This window comes from Physeter macrocephalus, chromosome 14 (genome assembly GCF_002837175.3).
Source record: "Physeter macrocephalus isolate SW-GA chromosome 14, ASM283717v5, whole genome shotgun sequence".
In the NCBI taxonomy this organism is placed as follows: domain Eukaryota; kingdom Metazoa; phylum Chordata; class Mammalia; order Artiodactyla; family Physeteridae; genus Physeter; species Physeter macrocephalus.
In genome coordinates, this window is record NC_041227.1 from 3407766 (window position 1) to 3430142 (window position 22377).

General features: G+C 34.5%; 1 protein-coding gene across 1 annotated transcript in view; it reads left to right on the forward strand.

The window, feature by feature from the left end:
* Window positions 1-22377, forward strand: part of SYCP2 (synaptonemal complex protein 2) — an 89736-nt gene that overhangs the window by 17421 nt on the left and 49938 nt on the right. Inside the window, exons 2-14 of the mRNA XM_055090609.1 lie at window positions 5198-5259; window positions 6159-6299; window positions 7130-7258; window positions 8062-8166; window positions 8415-8439; window positions 10615-10700; window positions 12656-12741; window positions 13013-13047; window positions 13900-14042; window positions 14125-14177; window positions 15316-15361; window positions 15909-16004; window positions 21011-21071. Coding sequence (XP_054946584.1) covers window positions 5236-5259; window positions 6159-6299; window positions 7130-7258; window positions 8062-8166; window positions 8415-8439; window positions 10615-10700; window positions 12656-12741; window positions 13013-13047; window positions 13900-14042; window positions 14125-14177; window positions 15316-15361; window positions 15909-16004; window positions 21011-21071 — 1030 coding nt within the window. The 5' untranslated portion in view covers window positions 5198-5235. The remainder of the gene's footprint in view (window positions 1-5197; window positions 5260-6158; window positions 6300-7129; window positions 7259-8061; window positions 8167-8414; window positions 8440-10614; window positions 10701-12655; window positions 12742-13012; window positions 13048-13899; window positions 14043-14124; window positions 14178-15315; window positions 15362-15908; window positions 16005-21010; window positions 21072-22377) is intronic.

A 22377-nucleotide genomic window follows, 5' to 3' on the forward strand; every position in this document is an offset into this window, starting at 1 on the left:
AGATCAGCTGTTAACCTTATGAGGATTCCCTTTTGTGTTATTTGTTGTTTTTCCCTTGCTGCTTTTAATATTTTTCTTTGTATTTAATTTTTGCTAGTTTGATTAATATGTGTCATAGCGTGTTTCTCCTTGGATTTATCCTGTATGGTACTCTCTGCACTTCCTGGACTTGATTAACTATTTCCTTTCCCGTATTCGGGAAGTTTTCAACTATAATCTCTTCAAATATTTTCTCAGTCCCTTTCTTCTTCTCTTCCTCTCGTGGGACCCCTATAATTCAAATGTTGGTGAGTTTAATGTTGTCCGAGAGGTCTCTGAGAGTGTCCTCAGTTCTTTTCATTCTTTTTTCTTTATTCTTCTCTGCAGTAGTTATTTCCACTATTTTATCTTCCAGGTCACTTATCCGTTCTGCCTCAGTTATTCTGCTATTGATCCCTTCTAGAGAATTTTTAGTTTCATTTATTGTGTTGTTCATAACTGTTTGTTTGCCCTTTAGTTCTTCTAGGTTCTTGTTAAATGTTTCTTGTATTTTCTCCATTCTATTTCCAAGATTTTGGATCATCTTTACTCTCATTATTCTGAATTCTTTTTCAGGTAGACCACCTATTTCCTCTTCATTTGTTAGGTCTGGTGGGTTTTTATCCTGCTCTCCTCATCTGCTGTGTGTTTCTCTGTCTTCTTATTTTGATTAAGTTACTGTGTTTGGGGTCTCCTTTTCGCAGACTGCAGGTTCGTAGTTTCCATTGTTTTTGGTGTCTGTCCCCAGTGGTTAAGGTTGTTTCAGTGGGTTGTATAGGCTTCCTGGTGGAAGCGACTAGTGCCTGTGTTCTGGTGGATGAGGCTGGATCTTGTCTTTCTGGTGGGCAGGTCCACATCTGGTGGTGTGTTTTGGGGTGACTGTGGCCTTATTATGATTTTAGGCAGCCTCTGTGCTAATGGATGGGGTTGTGTTCCTGTCTTGCTAGTCGTTTGGCATAGGGTGTCCAGCACTGTAGCTTGCTGGTCGTTGAGTGAATCTGGGTGTTGGTGTTGAGATGGAGATCTCTGGGAGATTTTCGCTGTTTGATATTACGTGGAGCTGGGAGGTCTCTTGTGGACCAGTGTCCTGAACTTGGCTCTCCCACCTCAGAGGCACAGCCCTGATGCCTGGCTGGAGCATCAAAAACCTGTGCGCCACACGGCTCAGAATAAAAGGGAGAAAAAAAAAAGATAGAAATAAAATAAAATAAAATAAAGTTTTTAAAATAAAAAATAATTATTAAGAAAAATTTTTAAGTAATTAAAAAAAACCCAAAACGGACAGACAGAACCCTAGGACAAATGGTAAAAGCAAAGCTATACGGACAAAATCAGACACAGAAGCATACACATACACACTCACAAAAAGAGAACAAAATATATATATCGTTGCTCCCAAAGGCCCCTCCTCAATTTGGGATGATTCGTTGTCTGTTGAGTTATTCCATAGCTGCAGAGTACATCAAGTTGATTGTGGAGATTTAATCTGCTGCTCCTGAGGCTGCTGGGAGAGATTTCCCTTTCTCTTCTTTATTTGTACAGCTCCCTGGGTTCAGCTTTGGATTCGGCCCCGCCTCCGCGTGTAGGTCGCCTGAGGGCATCTGTTCTTCTGTGTTCAGGCTGCCAACCCCAGTCATCTCCCTGGGATCAGACCAAAGCCCGAGCCTCAGCTCCCAGCCCCCGCCTGCCCTGGTGGGTGAGCAGACAAGCTTCTTGGGCTGGCGAGTGCTTGTCGGCACCGTTCCTCTGTGCGGGAATCTCTCTGCTTTGCCCTCTGCACCCTCTGGCTGCACTCTCCTCCATGGCTCCAAATCAACCCCCCCACCACCTCCGCCACCCACAGTCTCCGCCCACGAAGGGGCTTCCTAGTGTGTGGAAACCTTTCCTCCTTCACAGCTCCCTCCCACTGGTGCAGGTCCCTTCCCTATTCTTTTGTCTCTGTATTTTCTTTTTTTTCTTTTTTTTTTTTTTTTTTTTTTGCCCTACCCAGGTACATGGGGAGTTTCTTGTCTTTTGGGAGGTCTGAGGTCTTCTGCCAGCGTTCAGTAGGTGTTCTGTAGGAGTTGTTCCACATGTAGATGTATTTCTGATGTATTTGTGGGGAGGAAGGTGATCTCTGCATCTTACTCTTCCGCCATCTTGAAGCCTCTCCATCTTCTGTGTTCTTGATCTGACTTCTGATACCCCCCCATATTTTTGTCTCTGCTTCATTCCAGATATTATCTTCTGATACCACTTCCATTTCTCTTTTACTTCATTTGTGTCTAATCTGCTATTAAAACCATCCATTTTATTCTTTCTTAATAATCTTGTTATTGACTATTTTTGTTTTTAGGATTATTTGGTGGTCTTTCAGATTTTCTGTGGCCTTCCTTACTGCCCACCCCAGTTTCCAGTTCTCTGCCACAGTTCTCAGTCTTGTATTATAATCATATGTACACAATACTCAGTTATTTTGAGGTATTTGTCTAATAAGTACCATTTGGAGGTCCTGTGGGTCTCTTTCTTCTGGCTAGTTGTGTTTCTCACCTTTTAATTAATTCATCCAAGTCTATGAATTGTACTTTAAGTGCTGATTTGGCTGTATCCTATAGGATTTTATATGTTCACATTTTCTTAGTCACTTAAATATTTTGTCATTTCTATCTTTCTGTATCCCATGGACTATTCACATGTATGTGTTTAAATTTCCAAATATATAGGAAGTTTGAAGCTATCTTGTAGCTGATCTGTAAATTTATTGCATTGTGAGAACAGAGAATCTATTATGTTTATTCTTTTGCATGCATTTGTGTTTTGTTTTTGCTGTGGTGACTTAAGATTTTCTCTTTTATTCTTACTCAGAAATGTCCTCACAGTATGTCTCGATGTACTTTTTCTTATTTATCCTGGAATTCCATGGACTTTTTCAACTTGTGGATGTTTATATTTATTTGCGAAAGTTCTTGGCTATTATTCAGCTGTTGCCATCCCACTGCTCTTTTTTATTTAAAAATTTTTTCTGGATTTCTCATTGAATAAATAGTGGAATGTGTGCATCTCTTCTTCATATCTCAACTTTTTATTCTATACATTTTGTTCCTTTGTGATCCTGTGATATCCTCAACTTTGTCTTTTTATTCCAAGGGATGTTCCCTCCTGAAGCTTTCAGGCCTATGGTGTAGTGGCAGTGGTGGATGCTCAGGGTTCTCTAGCCTACCTTGTTCCTCTTATGGTTCCTCATTAATCCCCCTGTTGGTTGCTGACCTTCAGTACTTATTTCTTACCTCCATAATTGAGTTAATACAGGCTAAATTTCTATCTTCTGTGATGGCCTGGAAGAAAGAGAGAAAGATTGAAGCCAAGCAGAAAATAGGTACACCCCTTGTTGGGAATTGGGAAAGCAAACCGGTGGGTCCCTGCCTTCCCAGTATTTCCCAGGCAAAATGATAAAACAACTACCAACTATTTAGAGATCTTGGAATCATTGCTGGTATACTGGAATCCCCAGCTAGCCACAGACCTAGAGTCACCCATTTAATAGTTAAGCTAGAGCAGACAAACATGACCAGATGGGGCAAAACCACAGCTAAGTCGTGGATAGATTTGGATGGAGCAGCTGGACTCTAGCTGCTTAATTGAAGAGGCTGGCCTTGGTGATTTCATGTCCCTCACAATAACCCAAACCCACATTTTACTGATCCCAAGTTTTGGACCCCACCTATCTGCATTTTAGTATGAATTTACTTTTGAAAAGGTTAAGTAAGTATAAATTACAAATAAAACTGAAGTTTCCCGTTGCCAAATAGCTGATTATGGTTCTGTGCAACTCTCTACTCTTTCTCCCCAATAAGCTGACAGATAGTGTCCTGAGTGGTGTAGGTGAATGTCACTCTACACACACACACACACACAGGCGCACGCATGCACACAAATATGTGTATACTTATGTGCACCTAGAGGTATAATCATAAATAATACAAAGTTTCTTTTTGCATGTAAGTGGCATTATGCTGTATTTATCATCTGGCAACATGTTTTTTAATCACTACAACTGTTTGGCTGCAAATATCTAAAATTCTGGTTCATTTTATCTAATTGTTATGTTCACAAAATTGATTAGCATATGCCACATTTTATTTATTCATTCCTTGCCCTCCCTCCCATTCCTAGCTCCCATCTAGGTACTTTTGAATTTTCTCACTCAGAACGATGCTGCAGAAGCATCTTTATACTTGGCTCCCTATGTATGTGGAATCAGTGTTTCTCTGTGGATCAGATTTTTTCCCCCTGGAGTTAATCTTTGGAAATGCAGGATATTTTTTGGCTCACCCCTTTTGTTTGCCTCTTATGTATGTCCTCATTGGCACTTAAATATCTCTACTGGCATGTCTGCAAGAAAGTAGACTGACTAGTGCCTATTGTTGCCTTCAAGATACACAGTCCTGTATTCCTCCTGGATTAAGTAATTAATTTCCCCTCTATGTTGGATTTCCTGAGGTTCTATTACAAAGCTCTTCATAGTACAGATTATTTTAAAATTGTTCTAGTTATGATGTCTAGAAAAGATTGTTTTATTTCTTTTCCTTTATAGGACTAACCTCCAAACCTCCAAATTGAATTTGCAAATGTTAGATGCTTTTGTTAAGATGGTGCTTAATGTAACCCTGCTGTTTCCTGTTTCCATTCTCTTTTGAAGGGAAAAATGTGTTTAGGTTATCTTTTCCTCCTTTCATTGCATATTTGTATATTCTTACATATCTTGTTCTTTGGCAGTATACTTGAATATACTTCCCTTCTTAAATATTGTATTACTAGCTTAAATTTCATTTAGGCATTAATTCAAGATTATTTTTCTTCTTGTTCCCAAAGTTGGAACAAAGTTGGAATCTCTGATGAGGGAGGTTCACATTCATATTCTTTCAGTGACTAGTTTTGTGACCTTTTGGCAGGACTTTGACATTTATTTAAGTCATTTATAAAAAGGGAAGGCTTGAATAAATGATCTTCAGGCTTTCCTCCAGAAACTTCTTTGGACAGATTCAAATGAGTAATTTCATAAGCAGTGAAGAACTTGAAGAAACAACATTTATTGCCTTTGGCATAAGCAGCAATGCTTATTTATGTGTGTTAAGATTTTTAAACTGTAAACATATAAAATAGATTGTAAGATTCAGAAAGTATATGCTTTCTTTTGTAGGGGTTTGTTTTGTCCACCTGTTTTAAAATTAAGTCAAAATGCCAATAAGACCAGATCTCCAGGTATGTAGTCCTAGACCAAAAGGAAGTCTTTTATTTTAATTCCTAAAATCACTTTTTGTTTATTTATAGGTATTAAATGCCATTGTTTTAGGAAAGACAAAACTTACTTGTTTTTATGAAATGGTCAAGAGTCAAATAATTGAAATAAAAATGTTATCCTTTTATTTTTTCAATAGATTTGTTTCCAAAAGCTTTATTAAGAATATAAAGTACTAAAGATGATTTATATATACCTCTTACATAGAAGTAAATCATACACTGATCTAGTATACTTTTATATCAAGGCTTAAAATTGTGAGATACTTGAATTTAGGAGAATCATATTAATGTATGAAAATTCCTTATTAATGGTGGTGTACTTTAATAGCAGGGATGGCAGATTTTGTAAAGCTTATAAATATAGAATATAATAAATAATAAATTATATGTGTATGTAAGGCTTAAGTTATATTGGTTGGTATAGTTTCTAAAAAAGTACTTTTACCTGTCTATGCAATTTTTTTTTTAACTATTTAAACTTCATGAAGAAGTTGATAGATATGTTAGGGTTTTATCCATGGTATTAAGTATTAGTTACTATAAAGTTGATTTTTATTTCCTTCATTAACAGGTTTTTGTTGAGTTTAGCATAATGATGACTTTCCAATAAGAAATATGAAGTGGAAAATTAGTAAAATATATTTTTCCTGTATAGAGCTTATTATCATCAAAAAACTTAATCTCTAATTCTGTTACTCTGAATTTAATAGTGGACAGTTTTTTAAAATAAATGAATTGATATTATATAAGCTATTTTGAGAATTTTCAAATATGAAAACAATTCTTAAATTACTTGATTTCATAAGGTGACTAATTTGGGTTTTGATTCAATATATTTGCCATTTTCTATATTTCAGCAGTTGGAAAAATGCATTGATGATGCTTTAAGAAAAAATGATTTCAAACCTTTGAAAACACTTTTACAAATTGATATTTGTGAAGATGTGAAGATTAAATGCAGCAAACAGTTTTTCCACAAGTTGGATGACCTTATGTGCAGGGTAAATATTCATTTTTGTTGAATGAGTGTTACAGTTATTAGATACCACTCTACTTTTTAGGAAGAGATACTCCATTGGAAGGAATGAATAAAAAGGCTTTGGCAAGCTCACTTATAACTATCTAAATAAATGCTTGTTTCACCACTTGCTTTTTGTGTGTGTTTGTTTGAGGAGTCCCAAATAACATGTTGGGCTGTTGTTTTCTAAATAATATATACAAAAATCTGTGTTTACATAGCGTTACCATTATTAACTGCTATCTAAACGGGAAAAATAGCTTACCTGTTTGAAGTTTAAACAACTTGAACTATTTTTTAAAAGCCTATCAGCATATTCTTCATGTTGTGTGGACAGTGCTTGGGGCTTGCAAAAAATAAAACAAACAAAAACAAATAAAAATCATTGAAAACCTTGTACTTGATTTGTCATGTATAAAGTATTTTTATACGTGAGAAAAAAGTGATTATTGACAGTCTCCATCAGAATTTGACGTACGAATCTAGAAGAGTGAGTAAAAATTTCTTGTATCCCTTAGTTAAATACATAGAGCTTTTTAGAATGGAAGGTAACTGATTCATTGCATCATAAGTCTAAAGTTTCTTGAGTTTATACATGTCTGCAGTTTTGTACTGAGTTTGTCATTCACTGACTGAGTGCCTGTAAGCAGGTTGCCTTTTTTAAACCACATTTTTGTCCTTTGCAATATGGAGATTCTGATTATGATAATGACTAACACTCAGGATTTGTGAGGATTATAATGCTCCTAGCGCAATGCCAATTCCATTCTATTTTGTATTTACAGATGTTTAAATGTATAATTTGCATTTCAGGAGCTGAATAAAAAGGATATCCAAACTGTTTCAACCATTTTGGTTTCTTTTGGAAGATGTGGCAAAAATATCAGTATATTGGGGCAAGCTGGACTTCTAACTATGATAAAACAAGGACTAGTCCAAAAGATGAGTATAAAATATGTAACATATTTCTTTGAGGGAAATATGATTAAAGGTGTGTTTTCTAATTAAATGGTTCAAATTGTTGGAAAATAAATTTGGGAACAGTATAAAACTTTGAGATAAAATATTTTTATAACCTGTGGTATATGTTAGAAAAATAAAGATCACAAGGGAACTGTATACAGGGTCCTTGATAATTGTGTGAATTTAAGGTCACAAGACTCCCTAAGGCCTTTACTTGCTTTATTTTCTCTTTAGCTCATCTTAATCACTATCTAACTTAATTTACTTTTCTTTTTATATCGTTTATTATTATCTATTTCCCATTTTAGAATGTAGGATATTGATTTTTGTCTGTTTTGTTCATTGTTGTATACCCAGCACCAAGAACAGTGCCTAAAACGTAGTATGTACTCAAATGTCTGAGTTAATAAAAATAAAATAATACCAAAACATTTCAAATAGTAAAAATGCCACAATAATCTAATGTGTAATGATAATTTATTCTTTATCTATGAATATGAATGTACATGAACTAAGAATTTGAAGGGGGGGGAAGTAAAGATTTTCTACTTGGAATTGGATTAACTTCATCTATTCCCATCTAAAAAATGGGAACATATAGTGAGTAACTAAAAAGCAAAAACAAGGATGGTGTTTAAGAGCATAAACTTATTTTGATACAATACTGGAATTTTTATTTTTGATGTTTCTTTATTCTTAGGTTTACTGTTTGTATGAGTACATTCTTAAAATTATTAAAATCGAATTCATAGTAACTAATGTATATACATTTCTTTTTCTACATGGTTGCCTGGTTTGAAAAATCCAAGGAGATTATTCTGAGTCAAGGAAATTCAAAAGATGAAGCTGTTATAAATATGATAGAAGACTTATTTGATCTTTTGATGGTAACAATCATATTGATTCACTGATGTTATAAAGCATGTGTTTATTTAAAAACAATATGTGTTCTATATGCCCTGAGACTAAAAGTCACTAACAGGTTGGTTAGTGTATTTATCCTGATTAATTAGTTAATACTTAAAAGTTAAATAATTATGTGGTGAGTTCATATGTAACCTGTTATTTTAATACTATTTGTAATGGTTTATGATATAAGATAGTAAGTTTTAAATTAAATATTATTCACTTTCAGGTCATACATGACATCGATGATGAAGGTATAATAAACATTTTATTTCTACTGGAATAATAATTTGCTGTTAGAGTTTTGGTATAATCTTGCAATTCTTGTAGTATTGTCCTAATATTAGGAATTCATTACGTAATTCAGGGATCGACAAATTTTTTCTGTAAAGGGTCAGATAGTAAATATTTTAGGCTTTGTGGGCCAAGAAAAAAATTGATGGTATTATGTAGGTACTTATTTAACGAGAAAGAAAACAAATTTCCACAAATGTTTTATTGATGCAACTCAAAATATAACAATAATTGAGTACAGTGTTTTTGTAATACAGGTCTGCTAATGAGGAGAATAGCACTCTTTATTAAGAAGATGACATTTCTCTTAAGGTTCAGAGTTAGTGTTTGCTGTTATAAAAATTAATTGCAAATATTCATTTGTTCATGCTTATCTGTAGTGAAATTTTGTGTATATTACATTAGAAAACGTCTTTTCATGCAGTTAATGCCAAATACTGATATCAGTTCATGAGCATGATTTTTAATTGAGCATATTCATCACTTGGAAAGCATTTATAGAATTATATTAGACTTTTTTCTTAATATTTGCTTTTTAGAATGCCATTGCATTGCAGATTAATCACTTTCAGTTGAAGGTTAGGGGGAAGCTCCTCAGTTGCAGAGTTAAAGTGAATTTTGAAATAGGGAAATTTCCTTTGCACCTACATCAACGTCCAGAAACGCGGCTGGATCTGTAGTTGGAGCTTGGAAAAAATATATCCCCTATAAATTTGTTGTTGGAAATGGAGATGTCATTTCTTGTCTCAGCTTTTGACAGCCTAGGAGATGTATAAAGTAGCTGGACATTACTTGTGATTCAGATGACCTTTGTTTCATTGAAATAACTTTACTGAAGTGTAAGTTTCCCATATACGCACTAATTTTGCCTCGGACTTTGGTGTTGAATTCATTAAGAAACGCTATCAACTCTGCAGCCCAAGCTAATTACCAAAGCCGTTCATTTAGTGGTGGCTAATGATGGCTAAGTTCATAAGAATGAATGAAATTCACCTGAGACTACTGGTTCAGTAAATCATGATAGAGTCACATATTTCCACAGAGTACCTGCTGATGAATACAGCCATACAAAAAGGGACAGTGAGTTGGATTTGGTTTGTGGGCCATAGTTTGTCCTTGATCTAATGAAACCAAATTTTCAGTAGTACACGGAGAGTATAGAACATGTTACAACTCATCATTTCACTTGTGCTTGGCAGTGCCTTATGTCAGACAATAAACTCAAGTTATTTTATCTCTATGTTAGTTGAGAAAGAATTACCTAGGATTGGTAATTGGGACTGGTGAATTGTTTATAAATAAAGAAACAGCTAATTGCTTCCAAAACGTTTAAAAATGTCAATTCCTATTTATTTCAGTAGTAGTTAATGCTACCTTTTCATTGGTTTCTTTGCAATTAACATAGCAATCTAGTCTAAATTCTTAAGTTTTTAAGGGAGAAAATAGTCCTAAAGCACCAGTGATTATGAAGTGATCCAACTGTTTTTTTTTTAAAGTAAATCACTTTATCTTTTCAAGTAATTCAGTGATTTTTTTTCTTTTAACGTAGTCACTTTGTAAAGTGCATTTTCTGTTGCAGCGTTGCCGTTATTTAAAATTATTTTAGAAATCTGCATCATGAATTAGCATATAGCAAATTCCTCTTAATATACTTAGTATTAATAAAGCCTTGTCTTTTGAGAGAATAGTGTCAAATTTTAGAAATAGGTCAAGATACTTAGATCTTCATGAAGTTCGGAGGTGTTAATGGCTGTTATGGAGTTTTGGAGGTATGACTATAAATTACTGAGGCCAGTTTTCATAAAAACCTCAAATTAGACATTTCCAGTTTTGGACTGTATTTATTTATCCAAAAAAGTAATACTGCTTTAAGTGCCTCAAAGGAGAAGCTGGATCTGGGGTTATTTCTTTGCCAGAGTTAAAATCAGTCACATCTGTTTGAATGGTGTTTTTTTGAAGTTACATAGCTAGTTAATGGCAGAACCAGGACTGAATTTCATGCTTCCTGGTGCCCAGGCCAGCCCATGGGCCTTCTTCTGAACTGAATTAGTATGTCCGATTTCCATTAACACATATAAGGTTGTCATTTAAAAGAGTTTAAAATATACATCTGTCAATAATTTACTCTTATTCAGGTAAAAGACAAGTAGTGGAAAGTTTCATACCTCGAATTTGTGCCCTGGTTATTGACTCAAGAGTGAATGTTTGTATTCAGCAGGAGGTAAAGTCATTTTTTAGATTTTCTTTGAAAACTTAAAGAGAAGATGAAGACAATTTGGTAGCAATTTATCAAATTGAATAATTATTTTATCTTGGCACTAAATTATCATTTAGTGTATCTGTTGTCTTAATTCATTGTCTGACATGATGAAATATATTGGGTTGGCCAAAAAGTTCCTTTGGTTTTTAAGTTAAAAAAAAAAAGATACATTTTCACCAAGAACTTTATTGAACAACATATTCACCGTTTTGTTCCACTACCTTCTGCCATTTTTCAGGCAACTTGATAATTCCAGCTTCCCAAAACTTTTTACCTTTTTGAGCAAAGAACTGTTCTAGGTACCTTTTACAGTCTTCCAGGGAATTGACATTTTTTCCATTAAGAGAATTTTGTAAAGACTGAAATAAATGGAAATCCGAAGATGCTATGTCTGATGAATATGGCGGATGAATCAGAACTTCCCAGCCAAGCTGTAAGAGTTTTTGCCTGGTCATCAAAGAAACATGCGGTCTTGTGTTATCCTGATGGAAGATTATGCGTTTTCTGTTGACTAATTCTGGACGCTTTTGGTCGAGTGCCGCTTTCAGTTGGTCTAATTGGGAGCAGTACTTGTTGGAATTAATCGTTTGGTTTTCGGAAGAAGCTCATAATAGAGGACTCCCTTCCAATCCCACCATATATGCAACAGCACCTTCTTTGGATGAAGACCGGCCTTTGGTGTGGTTGTTGGTGGTTCATTTCTCTTGCCCCAGTGTCTCTTCCGTTCCACATTATTGTACAGTATCCACTTTCAATCGCCCGTCACAATTTGTTTTAAAAACGGAATGTTTTCGTTATGTTTCAGTAGAGAATTGTATGTGGAAATACGGTCAAGAAGGTTTTCTTTGCTTAACTTATGTGGAACACAAACATCAAAGCGATTAACCTAACCAAGCTGGTGCAAATGATTTTCAACGCTTGATTTGTATATTTTGAGTATGTCAGCTATCTCCCGCGTGGTACAACGTTGATTGTTCTCAGTTAATGTCTTGATTTGATCGCTGTCAACTTCAACTGGTCTACCCGACGGTGGATCATCATCCAGGGAGAAGTCTCCAGCATGAAACTTCGCAACCACTTTTGACATGTTTCATCAGTCACAACACCTTCTCCATTCACTGCACAAATCTTTTTTTTCGTTTCAGTTGCATGTTTACCTTTCTTGAAATAATAAAGCATAATATACCAAAAATGTTGCTTTTTTCTTCCATCTTCAATATTAAAATGGCTACACAAAAAATTCACCAATTTTGGTAAGTTCTTTTTATTTTTTAATTTTTTTAAGTTCTTTTTAAATGCACGCTGATATGACAACTGTCACGATACAATCTAACAAAATTGTTTCGAATGAAGTTAAAGACAGCTAAGCGCTACTAGAGCCATCTTATGGAAAAAAAACGCCAAACACACCTTTTGGCCAACCCAATATTACCTAAATATGTATTGAAAATTCATAAGCATGTGGGTGTATGTATATATGTATAGCTCATATGGAAATAAACTATACCATCTAGATATTAGTAGTTCCTAAGTACATAAATGCTAAAAATAACCTGTATTAGTATATATATACATGTGTACATGTGTATAGTCATAAGAACAAATATTAATAGAGTAATGTTTTTTGCTTCTTTAGTTCTTAGAGTAATAATAAACATATGGCATACTGCAAAGAGTATAACTGCTTTAAGTACAGGAATCATGGTATATTCTATTTTTGATATCCTGTGTTTTATGTTTTCTTATATTCACTATTTTATACTTTATATTCTTTCCTCCACCCTTCTTTCCCTGCATAAAATGCTGTGATTAAGAAAAAATAGGCTTCTAAGTTTATGTACCTATACTATATCTCCAAGTACTTAATGTTTCACTGAATATATAAAGTTAATGGATTATGTATTTTTCTTTTCTAGACTCTAAAAAAAATGAATGCTATGCTGGACAAAATGCCTCAAGATGCCAGGAAAATACTCTCTAACCAAGAAACGTTAATTCTCATGTAATAATTTGTACTATATTACTTTAATTAGTGGTTCAAGTCAAGAATTTAAAGGATGTTTTATAAGGCAAATAAGGCAACCATGAGTTGATTAATAATTAAAACTGATAAACTCTTGTAGGTTTCTAATATAATTTATATATACATTTTCTGCCAAAGTCTGTGATGCTAATCAATTGTAAATTTTGGTGAAGTTTTTTTCCCCCAAACATATGAGCTTTCTAGTTAATTGATACTTGTCTAGTATATAACCTGTTGTTTTGATTCACAGGAGTAGTATGGGAGAAAGGATTTTAGATGCTGGAGGTAAGTCTGTTTTTTTCAAAATGTTCATATTTGAAATTACTCCAAATTTATTAATAGACTATAATATCTAATTAGTCAAAATAATATTAACATTATAATGTAGTGAAATTATGTGAGGGAATTATAAACTGTGTATAATCAAGCAATTTTTAATTACCTTAATAAGTAATTAAAGGATAAATACCTGTGGGACTAAAAAAATAAGTATGATAACAGGAGTTGTCAAATATAATTTGTGCCTAACGGTAGGTTTTTGAATAATAACTTATTTTTCAAGTAGATTTGGATTCCTTTTGTGAAGAAATTTCTTAAATGTATTTTATGAAATTACAGGTTTAATATTCTTGGGATTGATAGATTTGTTTGAAAACAATGTTTTTATTAAAAGAGCTCAAATTTTCTTTTCTAAGTTTCATATGAGAAAATTTTGATGTAGTGATTTACATATAGAACAAACCACTGGTTTAAAGTACTTTAAAATAACTAAATATGATATGCAAAAGGAAAACAGATTACCTGTGATTTATAGACTTTTGTATGAGTTATTTTGCAATTCACAACTCTAATAATGGAATGGAAGAATCTTTGAACATTTAGGAGTCTCTTTTAAATATCCTTAAAAATTTTTTTTTACTCCTTTCTTCTATTAGTAAACTTATTTTGTTATTTGGGCTATATTCATGCCTGTAATGATGAGATGTTTCTAATCTATATGAAGAAAATGTCAAATGATGAGTAAATTACACTACGTTCCTTATTACTCTTGCTTGTTCTAACAACTTATGAAATGTATTGACTTTTATAAACTTTAATTTTCATAATTTCAAATAATACATTAATTTTTTTTTAAAGATTATGACTTACAAGTGGCTATCATAGAAGCTTTATGTAGAATGACCACAGAAAAACAAAGACAAAAACTGGCATGTCAGTGGTTTTCAATGGATTTTATTGCTAATGCATTTAAAGGAATTAAAGAGTCTGAATTTGAAACAGTAAGTAGTATAAAAATAACAAATTAACAAGTTTTTTAAAATTACTATGTTTTTTAAAAGCTCTCTCTTTTTTAAAAATTAGGATTGCAGGATGTTTCTCAACCTTGTAAATGGCATGCTTGGAGACAAAAGAAGGTAAACAATGCAAAATACAACCATTTAATGATAAAGAAATAGAGCTCAAGAAAGAGCACACAATGGTAGGCTGAAATAATCCTCCACTGGTCTTATTTTGCTTTGTACTTTTTAGAGAATACATTTTTATTTAAATAATATTAATTAATAACTTTGCCTAAAATTGGTTTACTGTATTTCAGAATTGCATATGTATTATAAATTTGGTGTTTAAGGAACAATAAAAATCTAGATATAAATATTACTTGAGCTACCTCCTTTGTACACATACTGGAATAAAAATATATAGCAAACATAAATCATCTTCTTTTATAATTAACATATTGTAAGGATGTTCTTTCTGCAGTTATTTAGTCTCAAGAATGGTCACGGAAGGCTAGGTAATACAAATTTTTATCACTTTTGACAATGACAGAAGAGGTATTTTTGTAGTGCAGTGCCTGGCACCTTATAGGTGCTCAGGACACATTGGATTGAATGAGTTCACATTTAGTTTACCTGCTAAGGAAATGAAAGATAGGGTGAGGGTTGTGCGCAGGGAGTCACACTATTTGGATTTGAATAACAGGTCACCTTCTTCCTGTTCTAATGTTAGACAAGTTATTTAACCTTACTTGCCTCAGTTTCCTTAACTGTAAAATAAGAATACTAATAATATCTACCTCATATGTTTGTTGTGAAGATTAAATGAGATGGTTATACACTTAGTACTTATAGTAGTATCTGACCAAGAAAGTATTCAGTGAATTCAGCCATTTTTATTAGCAGTATTATTCACTTCTACTCTTCTTTTCCCATACAATCTTACGGGAACTTCCACTGTATCAATATCACTAGTATAAGCTAAATTAGGAATCTCTGTTCATAGTCGATAACATGAAAAAGTAATTTGGTTCAGTCACTTCAGTCAAAATGGTAGGTTGAGTAGTATCCTCAAAGTAATATGCTGTCTTTCGGAAACATTTCCCACGAACTCTCACTTTAAAGAGTAATAAAGAAGGAAATATGATTTTATTTAAATTGTTGTCACTACTGCCTGATTTCCTTTTGATCCTAGGTGTGATTTGTATGGCAAGTCAAAATTATGCTGTGAAGGCTTATTAATTTTTTCTTTAATTCAGACTACTTTTTATTTCAGGGTCTTTACGTTTCCTTGTTTATCAGCATTTCTTGATAAATATGAGGTAAATTTTAAATTTAGTATGTGTTGTTTTAGTTACTAGATGAATTTTGATGCCAAAGGTCAAGTGAATTGTAGGTTACAAATTGACAAGAACATTAATGTTAGTCATAATTAGATCACAAATACAGCTGGTCTGGTATTCTGGATCTAAGTGACATTTTATGAAATGGCACATTTGTAGCCAAGGATAAGTGAAATATAAAGGTTGTACTTCAAATTTTCTTATGTTTCCTTAATCAAGCCCGTTATTGTTTATCATTCATGAATATATTCAAACATGAAAATATTTTCAACCTTTATTTGTACTTGGAATATTTGTGATTTTTTTGGCGCTAGCTAATTTCTATGTAAAATATTAAGCAGCATTTCTTTTGATTGTTTCTAAATTGATTTAAATGCTGTACTTGCCTGCTCTTTATCTTCCCATACCTTCCAGCTCTACTCTTTTCTTTTTAAAAAAAAACTCAACCATGAATATAACATCATAATTTTCTGTTGTCACTTTTAAAAGCATAGTATATTCTAGCTTTATATGTTTATTTTATTAGTTGCAAATACCATCAGATGAAAAACTTGAGGGATTTTGGATAGATTTTAATCTTGGGAGCCAGACTGTATCATTCTACGTTGCTGGAGACAATGATGTAAGCTTTAGATACCTCTGTACCATTTTATATATGTGTGTGTGTGTGTGTGTGTGTGTGTGTATAATGTTGTAATTCAACTTAAGAATATGGATTTCTTTGATATTTATTTTCTCGCTATTTTAATAGATTTCAGTGTTAGCTCTAGTAATTTTGATGAGCATGGTAACCTATCAAGTTAATTAGAAATGAAAATTATTTCTGATGTCTTACTGCAAGAGAAAAATGCTAAAATTTTATACTAGTGTTTAAATATGAGCTTTTCAGAAATTAATTACATGTTAATGATTAAAATTTAACATTCACATGAACAAAGTGAATTGAATCTAGAAAAGACAGCAGTTATTCCAGTACAGAAGCACTCAGTTAAAAATAACATTAACAGATGATGACAAATGGTCTTACCTTATTCTTTCATAGAATCTTCTGTTTGAAAATAGTGAGGGATTAATTCTTTTTTTGTTTGTTTACATCTTTATTGGAGTATAATTGCTTTACAACGGTGTGTTAGTTTCTGCTATATAACAAAGTGAATCAGCTTTACGTATACATATATCCCCATATCCCCTCCCTCTTGTGTCTCCCACCCCTCTAGTTGGACACAAAGCACGGAGCTGATCTCCCTGTCCTTTGCAGCTGCTTCCCGCTAGCTAGCTATTTTACATTTGGTTGTGAGGGATTGATTCTTATGGTGGTACTTAGAAGTGAATTTTAGTTCTTTTCTTTCTGTGCTATATTGTAACTATGTTTAAACTTTCCAACCAGGTGGTATGTTTTCTACTGACTTCTTTTTAACCTGAGGAAAATTCTTGAGGCCTTGTTTCCAAATAGCCACCACTTAATATTTGCTACATTTGCCTACTTCTAGCTCAAACTGTATGGCCAAGATCTGAGTAAGAGTTGATTTGCATTTACTAATCTGATTGCGGCTGCTGATAATACAATGAGGCTTTAGTCTTTTTAGTCTCTCTCTTGTAAAATCCTTCCTTTTGTTCCAGGTAAACTCCTTATAGAGGAACATTAACCAAATGCCTCTTAGGATTTCCACGTACATTAGTGTATTTATTCTTGCAGCGTTTTTAGGTGTATTTTTAACTGGATTTTCTTCAGGAAGTGGACTTTCGTTTTGGGAAAAGAGGATAGAATAGGACTGATGTGGTTCCTGACTTCACTTGGTCTAATGGATGATTCAGACAAGAAAATAAGTAATTTTAGTGTTATACTTGATAGGGATAGTATAAAATGCATTTATAAGTATTAAATGCCTCCTATTTTCCTGTCACTGATCTAGAGATGCTGGGAGAGCGTTCTTCCCACAGAGATATTTAGACTCCTCTCCCCTCTGGATTTCTATAGCAGTAGTGCATTCTCCCTGTCTTCAGGGTTACTCTCCTCAAAGCCATTCTTCCATATTGTGGCTGCTTAAAACCCTCCCTTTGTCTCTTTAACATGGTGTTTGAGGGCCTTTATGACCTGGCCCCTGACTATTTCTCTGATAATCAGACTGTTCTCTGTGCTTACTGTGTTCTAGACACATTCATTTTTTTTTTTCTTTTCCTCTAGATCATGCTCTTTTCAAGTCTTTCTACTTGGCTGGTTCTTCTGCTTAGGAACCTCCAGATCTTTGCATCTTAGTTCCTTCCCAGTTAGATTTCAGCACAAATGTCACCTCCTTAAAGAGGTATTCTCTGGTAACTCAGTCTGAAGTAGCCACCCAGCCACATTATATCACACTGGCCTCTTTTTTTCTTTTATAGTAGTTATTGCTACTTAAAATCCTTTTGTTTATCTGTTGTTTTTTTCTGTTTTTCCCCCTGTAGAATATAAGATTTATTAAACCAGGGACATGTCTTTTTTCATTTATGGCTATTCAAAGGCTCATATTTATTTTAAGAATGAATATATAGAATACTCAAAGAACTGAAAGATACATAGTATGGTTAGTGCGTAGAGTTCAAAGGATATTGGAAAGCAATAAGGCAGGCAGTATAGAGCCAAAGCAGGATTATAAGTAGGAGGCAACATCAGTTCAGTGAATATTTAATAAGAACTTACTGTGTGCCAGATACATGCTAGACACCGAGCATCACATTCATGTAAAAGATTCTCCTGGTGGGGATGATCTCGGCGAGGCAGCAGTGAGTGGTGGCACGAAGCGAGATCTTCATTCCCTGCCCAGGAATTGAACCTGGGGAGCCGGGATGGAAACCAGGAATCCTATAGCCACCAGACCCCCTGGCTCTTGCCCCCAGTGAAAAAGGCATTTCTTACGGAGGCAAAAACTGTAAAAACAGGTGCAAAGTTTATTATTTAGAGACATAGCACACAACTAGTGGGAGAGCACACAGAGAAACACTTTGTTTAGTTAAGATGGAAGCAAGGCAGAGATGCACACCCGGAGAGCAAGGGTGTGGACCTCCTCCCTAATGAGGAGGAGCGCAGTAAAGAGGTGGTTAAGTCATTTATATAGGGCAGTTCTTCCGGGTCTTTGTTTACCTTTGGCCAATTATCTGGTTTCTCAACACCTGACCTGCCCTAGGACCCTCCCCAATGTGCGTGTGCAACTTTTTTCCAAGATGGATTTCAGCCCAGAGGCCTAGGGGATGGCCTTAGCATCACATATTATGGGGTGGTACCCCCTCCTTTTTGAACCCCAAGGAGCCTTTCTGTGCATGTGCAATGTTTCCCTTGCACCAAGGATGGGAAATGCATGATGTCTTGATCTTTTAACGGGGTTTAGCCCCTCTCTGTCCCTGCCATAAAAGTGTCCAATGTCCAGTTATCTACCCTATTCCTGTTGTTGTTTCTTATATTGAAGTGCAGATCTCGAAATATAAACTGGAGTCTGGTCATAAGTATGTAGTCCGGAGCCGGTTTGTCTCTTGCCTCAGGAAATGTAAACATGGGGGTTGGGGGTTGTATTGAATGTCCGGCCTGGAGCCCATCTTCTCATCCCAGGAAGTTGGAACAGGAGGCCAGTTGTAAATGTCTAGCTTGGGGCCCACCTATCTCCTGCCTCAAGGAGAACAGATTAAAAAGGGACAAGACCAGAGGCAGTTAGGAGACTTGCAGTAATCCAGGTGAGAGAAATCATGGTGGCACAGTTTTGGAAAGTGACAGTGCGGATGGATGGAAATGGGTGGTTTCTAGAAAAACTTGAGGAGGTGGAATTGAGCAGACTTGGTAGTTTGTTTGTAGTAAAAAGAGGAAGGATTAATAAAACTTGGGTAACTGGATGGATGAAGATGCTGTCACAGGAGGATCAGTTTTGTAGGGGAAGATGATGAGCTCAACTTTGGATGTTTTGATTTGGTGGTGTTGGGGTATTCAGCTGAAGATACCTTGTGGGCAGTTGGATATATTGGTCTGAAGTTGAGGTGAGAGAAATGAGCTGTAAGTGGAGATTTAGAAGCTCTCTGTATATAGATGATAAATAAAACCATGGGATTTAATGAGTGTCTACGTGACAGAACTGTGAAAAACACAAATTTATACAGGATAGGTCGAAGAGACTCTAGCCTGAAGGATACTTGATGAATCAGCCAAAAAAAGAACAAATTAAAAGGGTATCATGTTATAGAAGACAAAGGAAGAGTGTTTCATGAGCGGAAATGATGAACACTGTCAAAACACGTTAAATAAATAAAAACTGGTGACCCATGAAAGAGCAGTTTCACTTAAATGATGAGGATTTAGGCATTCCTGGAAAGTTGAAATATTTGTAGAGGAAGTAAAGACAAGGGAAAGAGAACAGTAGAAGCTAAAGTGAGATGTGGATTCAAGGGAGGGGTTTTTGTTAGGTACTTTAAGGATAAGAGTTTTAAAGTTGATGGCTGGGGTGACAGAGATTAAATAAAAAACTGAGGTCAAGAGGAGGAGAGTGTAATAGAGGGTGAGTAGGGGGTGAAGATGAAACAACTGGGCATAATATATTGGTAACTGTTGAAGCTGGGTACGGGCATATTTTGGATTCATTATACTATGATTTCTATTTTTTATAATCTGTTTGAAAATTTTTATAATGTAGACATTTTTTCAGAAGGAAAGCTTTGAACCAGGTGCCTCCATGTATGAGGGAGAGTCACTTTAAAGTTAGTAGATGATAACCGATAGGTATGTGTGCCAGCTGGCATGTGCCGCAGAGGAGCAAGGTTTTTACACACAGAGAAATGTGAAGCTGCTCAAAGTGCTGGGGAGAGAGGAGACCAGCCCTTTCCTGCCGACCCTGAGGTTTTGAGGTCTGGGAGAATTAGCACCTTAACTGGAGAAGGCTATAATTATAATAGTAGTGGTACCCTCAGAGTATAGACTGGTTTCATTTAAGGCAAATAAGGGAGGGAGTTAGTGAACAGATTGAGGATTTCGCAGAATTTCTATACAATGAGTGGTCCTTAAATAGCAAAAGAATTGGATCTATTTTCATCATAAGATTACTAAAGGTTTTAGGATCCCATCTTTTAGGAATGGTTCTGATTTTTACCATGACTTTTTTGTGTGAATTCATATTATTTTATTCACTTATACAAATTTTCAATGAAAATACTTGGAAGGGGAAAACATTTTAGGTTATTATTCACATGGATTCAGTGTTTGAATCTAAGGACAATCAATTAATGAGTGGGCATTGGGGGATGAATATGATCACACAACATTTCAAAGGAAGAAATGACAGGATTTGGTAATATTTTTTAAAAGGGTATACTCTAATAAGTATGAATGGCTAGTCATTCTTTGCTTTTGGTTAAGAATAGGAAACCATAAAAGTAGTCAATACTGTCATTTACTTTTAAGAATGAACAAATAGATTAAATGCAACAAGTATAATATATTATCTAGTCAATTGATGGAGCAAGAAATGTGTTATATCAACTAGTTACTTAGTGATACTTAGTAAAAAAAAAATAATAATAACCTTTATTGTTTGTATAACTTTAAATGGTGTTTAAAGGAGCTTTAAAGCAAGAATGAATTATTATTTATGATCAAAACCTCTTTTTAAATTTAAGAATCATCAGTGGGAAGCAGTCGCTGTGCCTGAGGAAGAAGTACAAATATACAGCATTGAAGGTATTAAACTTGTTTTCTATAACTATCTTCTTGATTCTGTTGGAGTAGAAGTTGTACACTCTATGGAAAAACACAATAGACTGATGAAAGCAGATCAACATTTCCATATGTTCACATTCATAAATTTGATAGTTCAGTATCATCAAATTCCCTGACCCCACATTTTCCCCAATGTCTTGTATTTATTTCCTTCTCTATCTAGTCTAAAACCCATGATCAGTCACTTTCTTGTCAATATGTGCTGGACAAAAATCATACGCCTTGGCAGACTGGCACCACTCCAAATTCAGATATCAAGACATATTTTAGTTATCTCAGTGGGCATGTAGTGGTATCTCATGATAGCTTTTATTTGCGTTTTCCTAATAACCAGTGATGTCGAGCACGTTTTCATGTGCTTAATGGCTACTCATATATCTTCTTCGTGAAGTATCTGTTTAAATATTTTGTCCATTTTTTTTTCTTACTGGACTGTCTTTTTTATTATTAAGTTTTTGAGTTCTTACGTATCCTGGATACGAATCCTTCAACAAATATATGTTCTGTATTTTCGCCCTGTCTGTATCTTGCTTATTCATTTTCTCAGTGGTGTCTTTAATGAGCAGGAGTTTTAAAATTTGAAGTCCACATGATCAGTTTTTTTTTTCATGGTTATTGCTTTGTGTGACCTAAGAAATTTTGCCTACTACCAAGTCACAAAGATGTTCTCCTGTTTTTCTATAAAAACTTTATGGTTTTAGCTTTTATGTTGAGGATTATGATCCATCTCAAATTAGTATTTGATTATGGTGTAATATAGGAGTTAGGTTCATTTTTTCATATGGGTATACAGTTATTTCAGGACTATTTGATGAAGAGGTTTTCCTTTCCCCACTGGACTTCCTTGGTTCCCTTGTTGAAAATCAAATGACTGGTAGAAGTGCAGGTCTTCATGCTGTAGTACATTCCATTGATCTGTTCCCTATGCGAGTACCACATTGTTTTAATTACTGTAGATTTATAGTGAGTCTTAAAGTGAGATAGTGTAAGTCTTCTAACACTGTGGGTTTTCTTTTTTTCCAAGACTGTTTTGGAAATTCTAGATGTTTTGAATTTCCATGTAAATTTTAAAATTGGCTTATCAGTTGCTACAAAAAACCTGCTAGAATTACGACTGGGATTGTAGTTTGATATCTGGAGAAATAACATTGTAACAATAGTTACACTTCATTGTGATGTATTATTCTTTTTTTTTTTTTTTTTTTTTGTGGTACGCGGGCCTCTCACTGTTGTGGCCTCTCTCATTGCGGAGCACAGGCTCCGGACG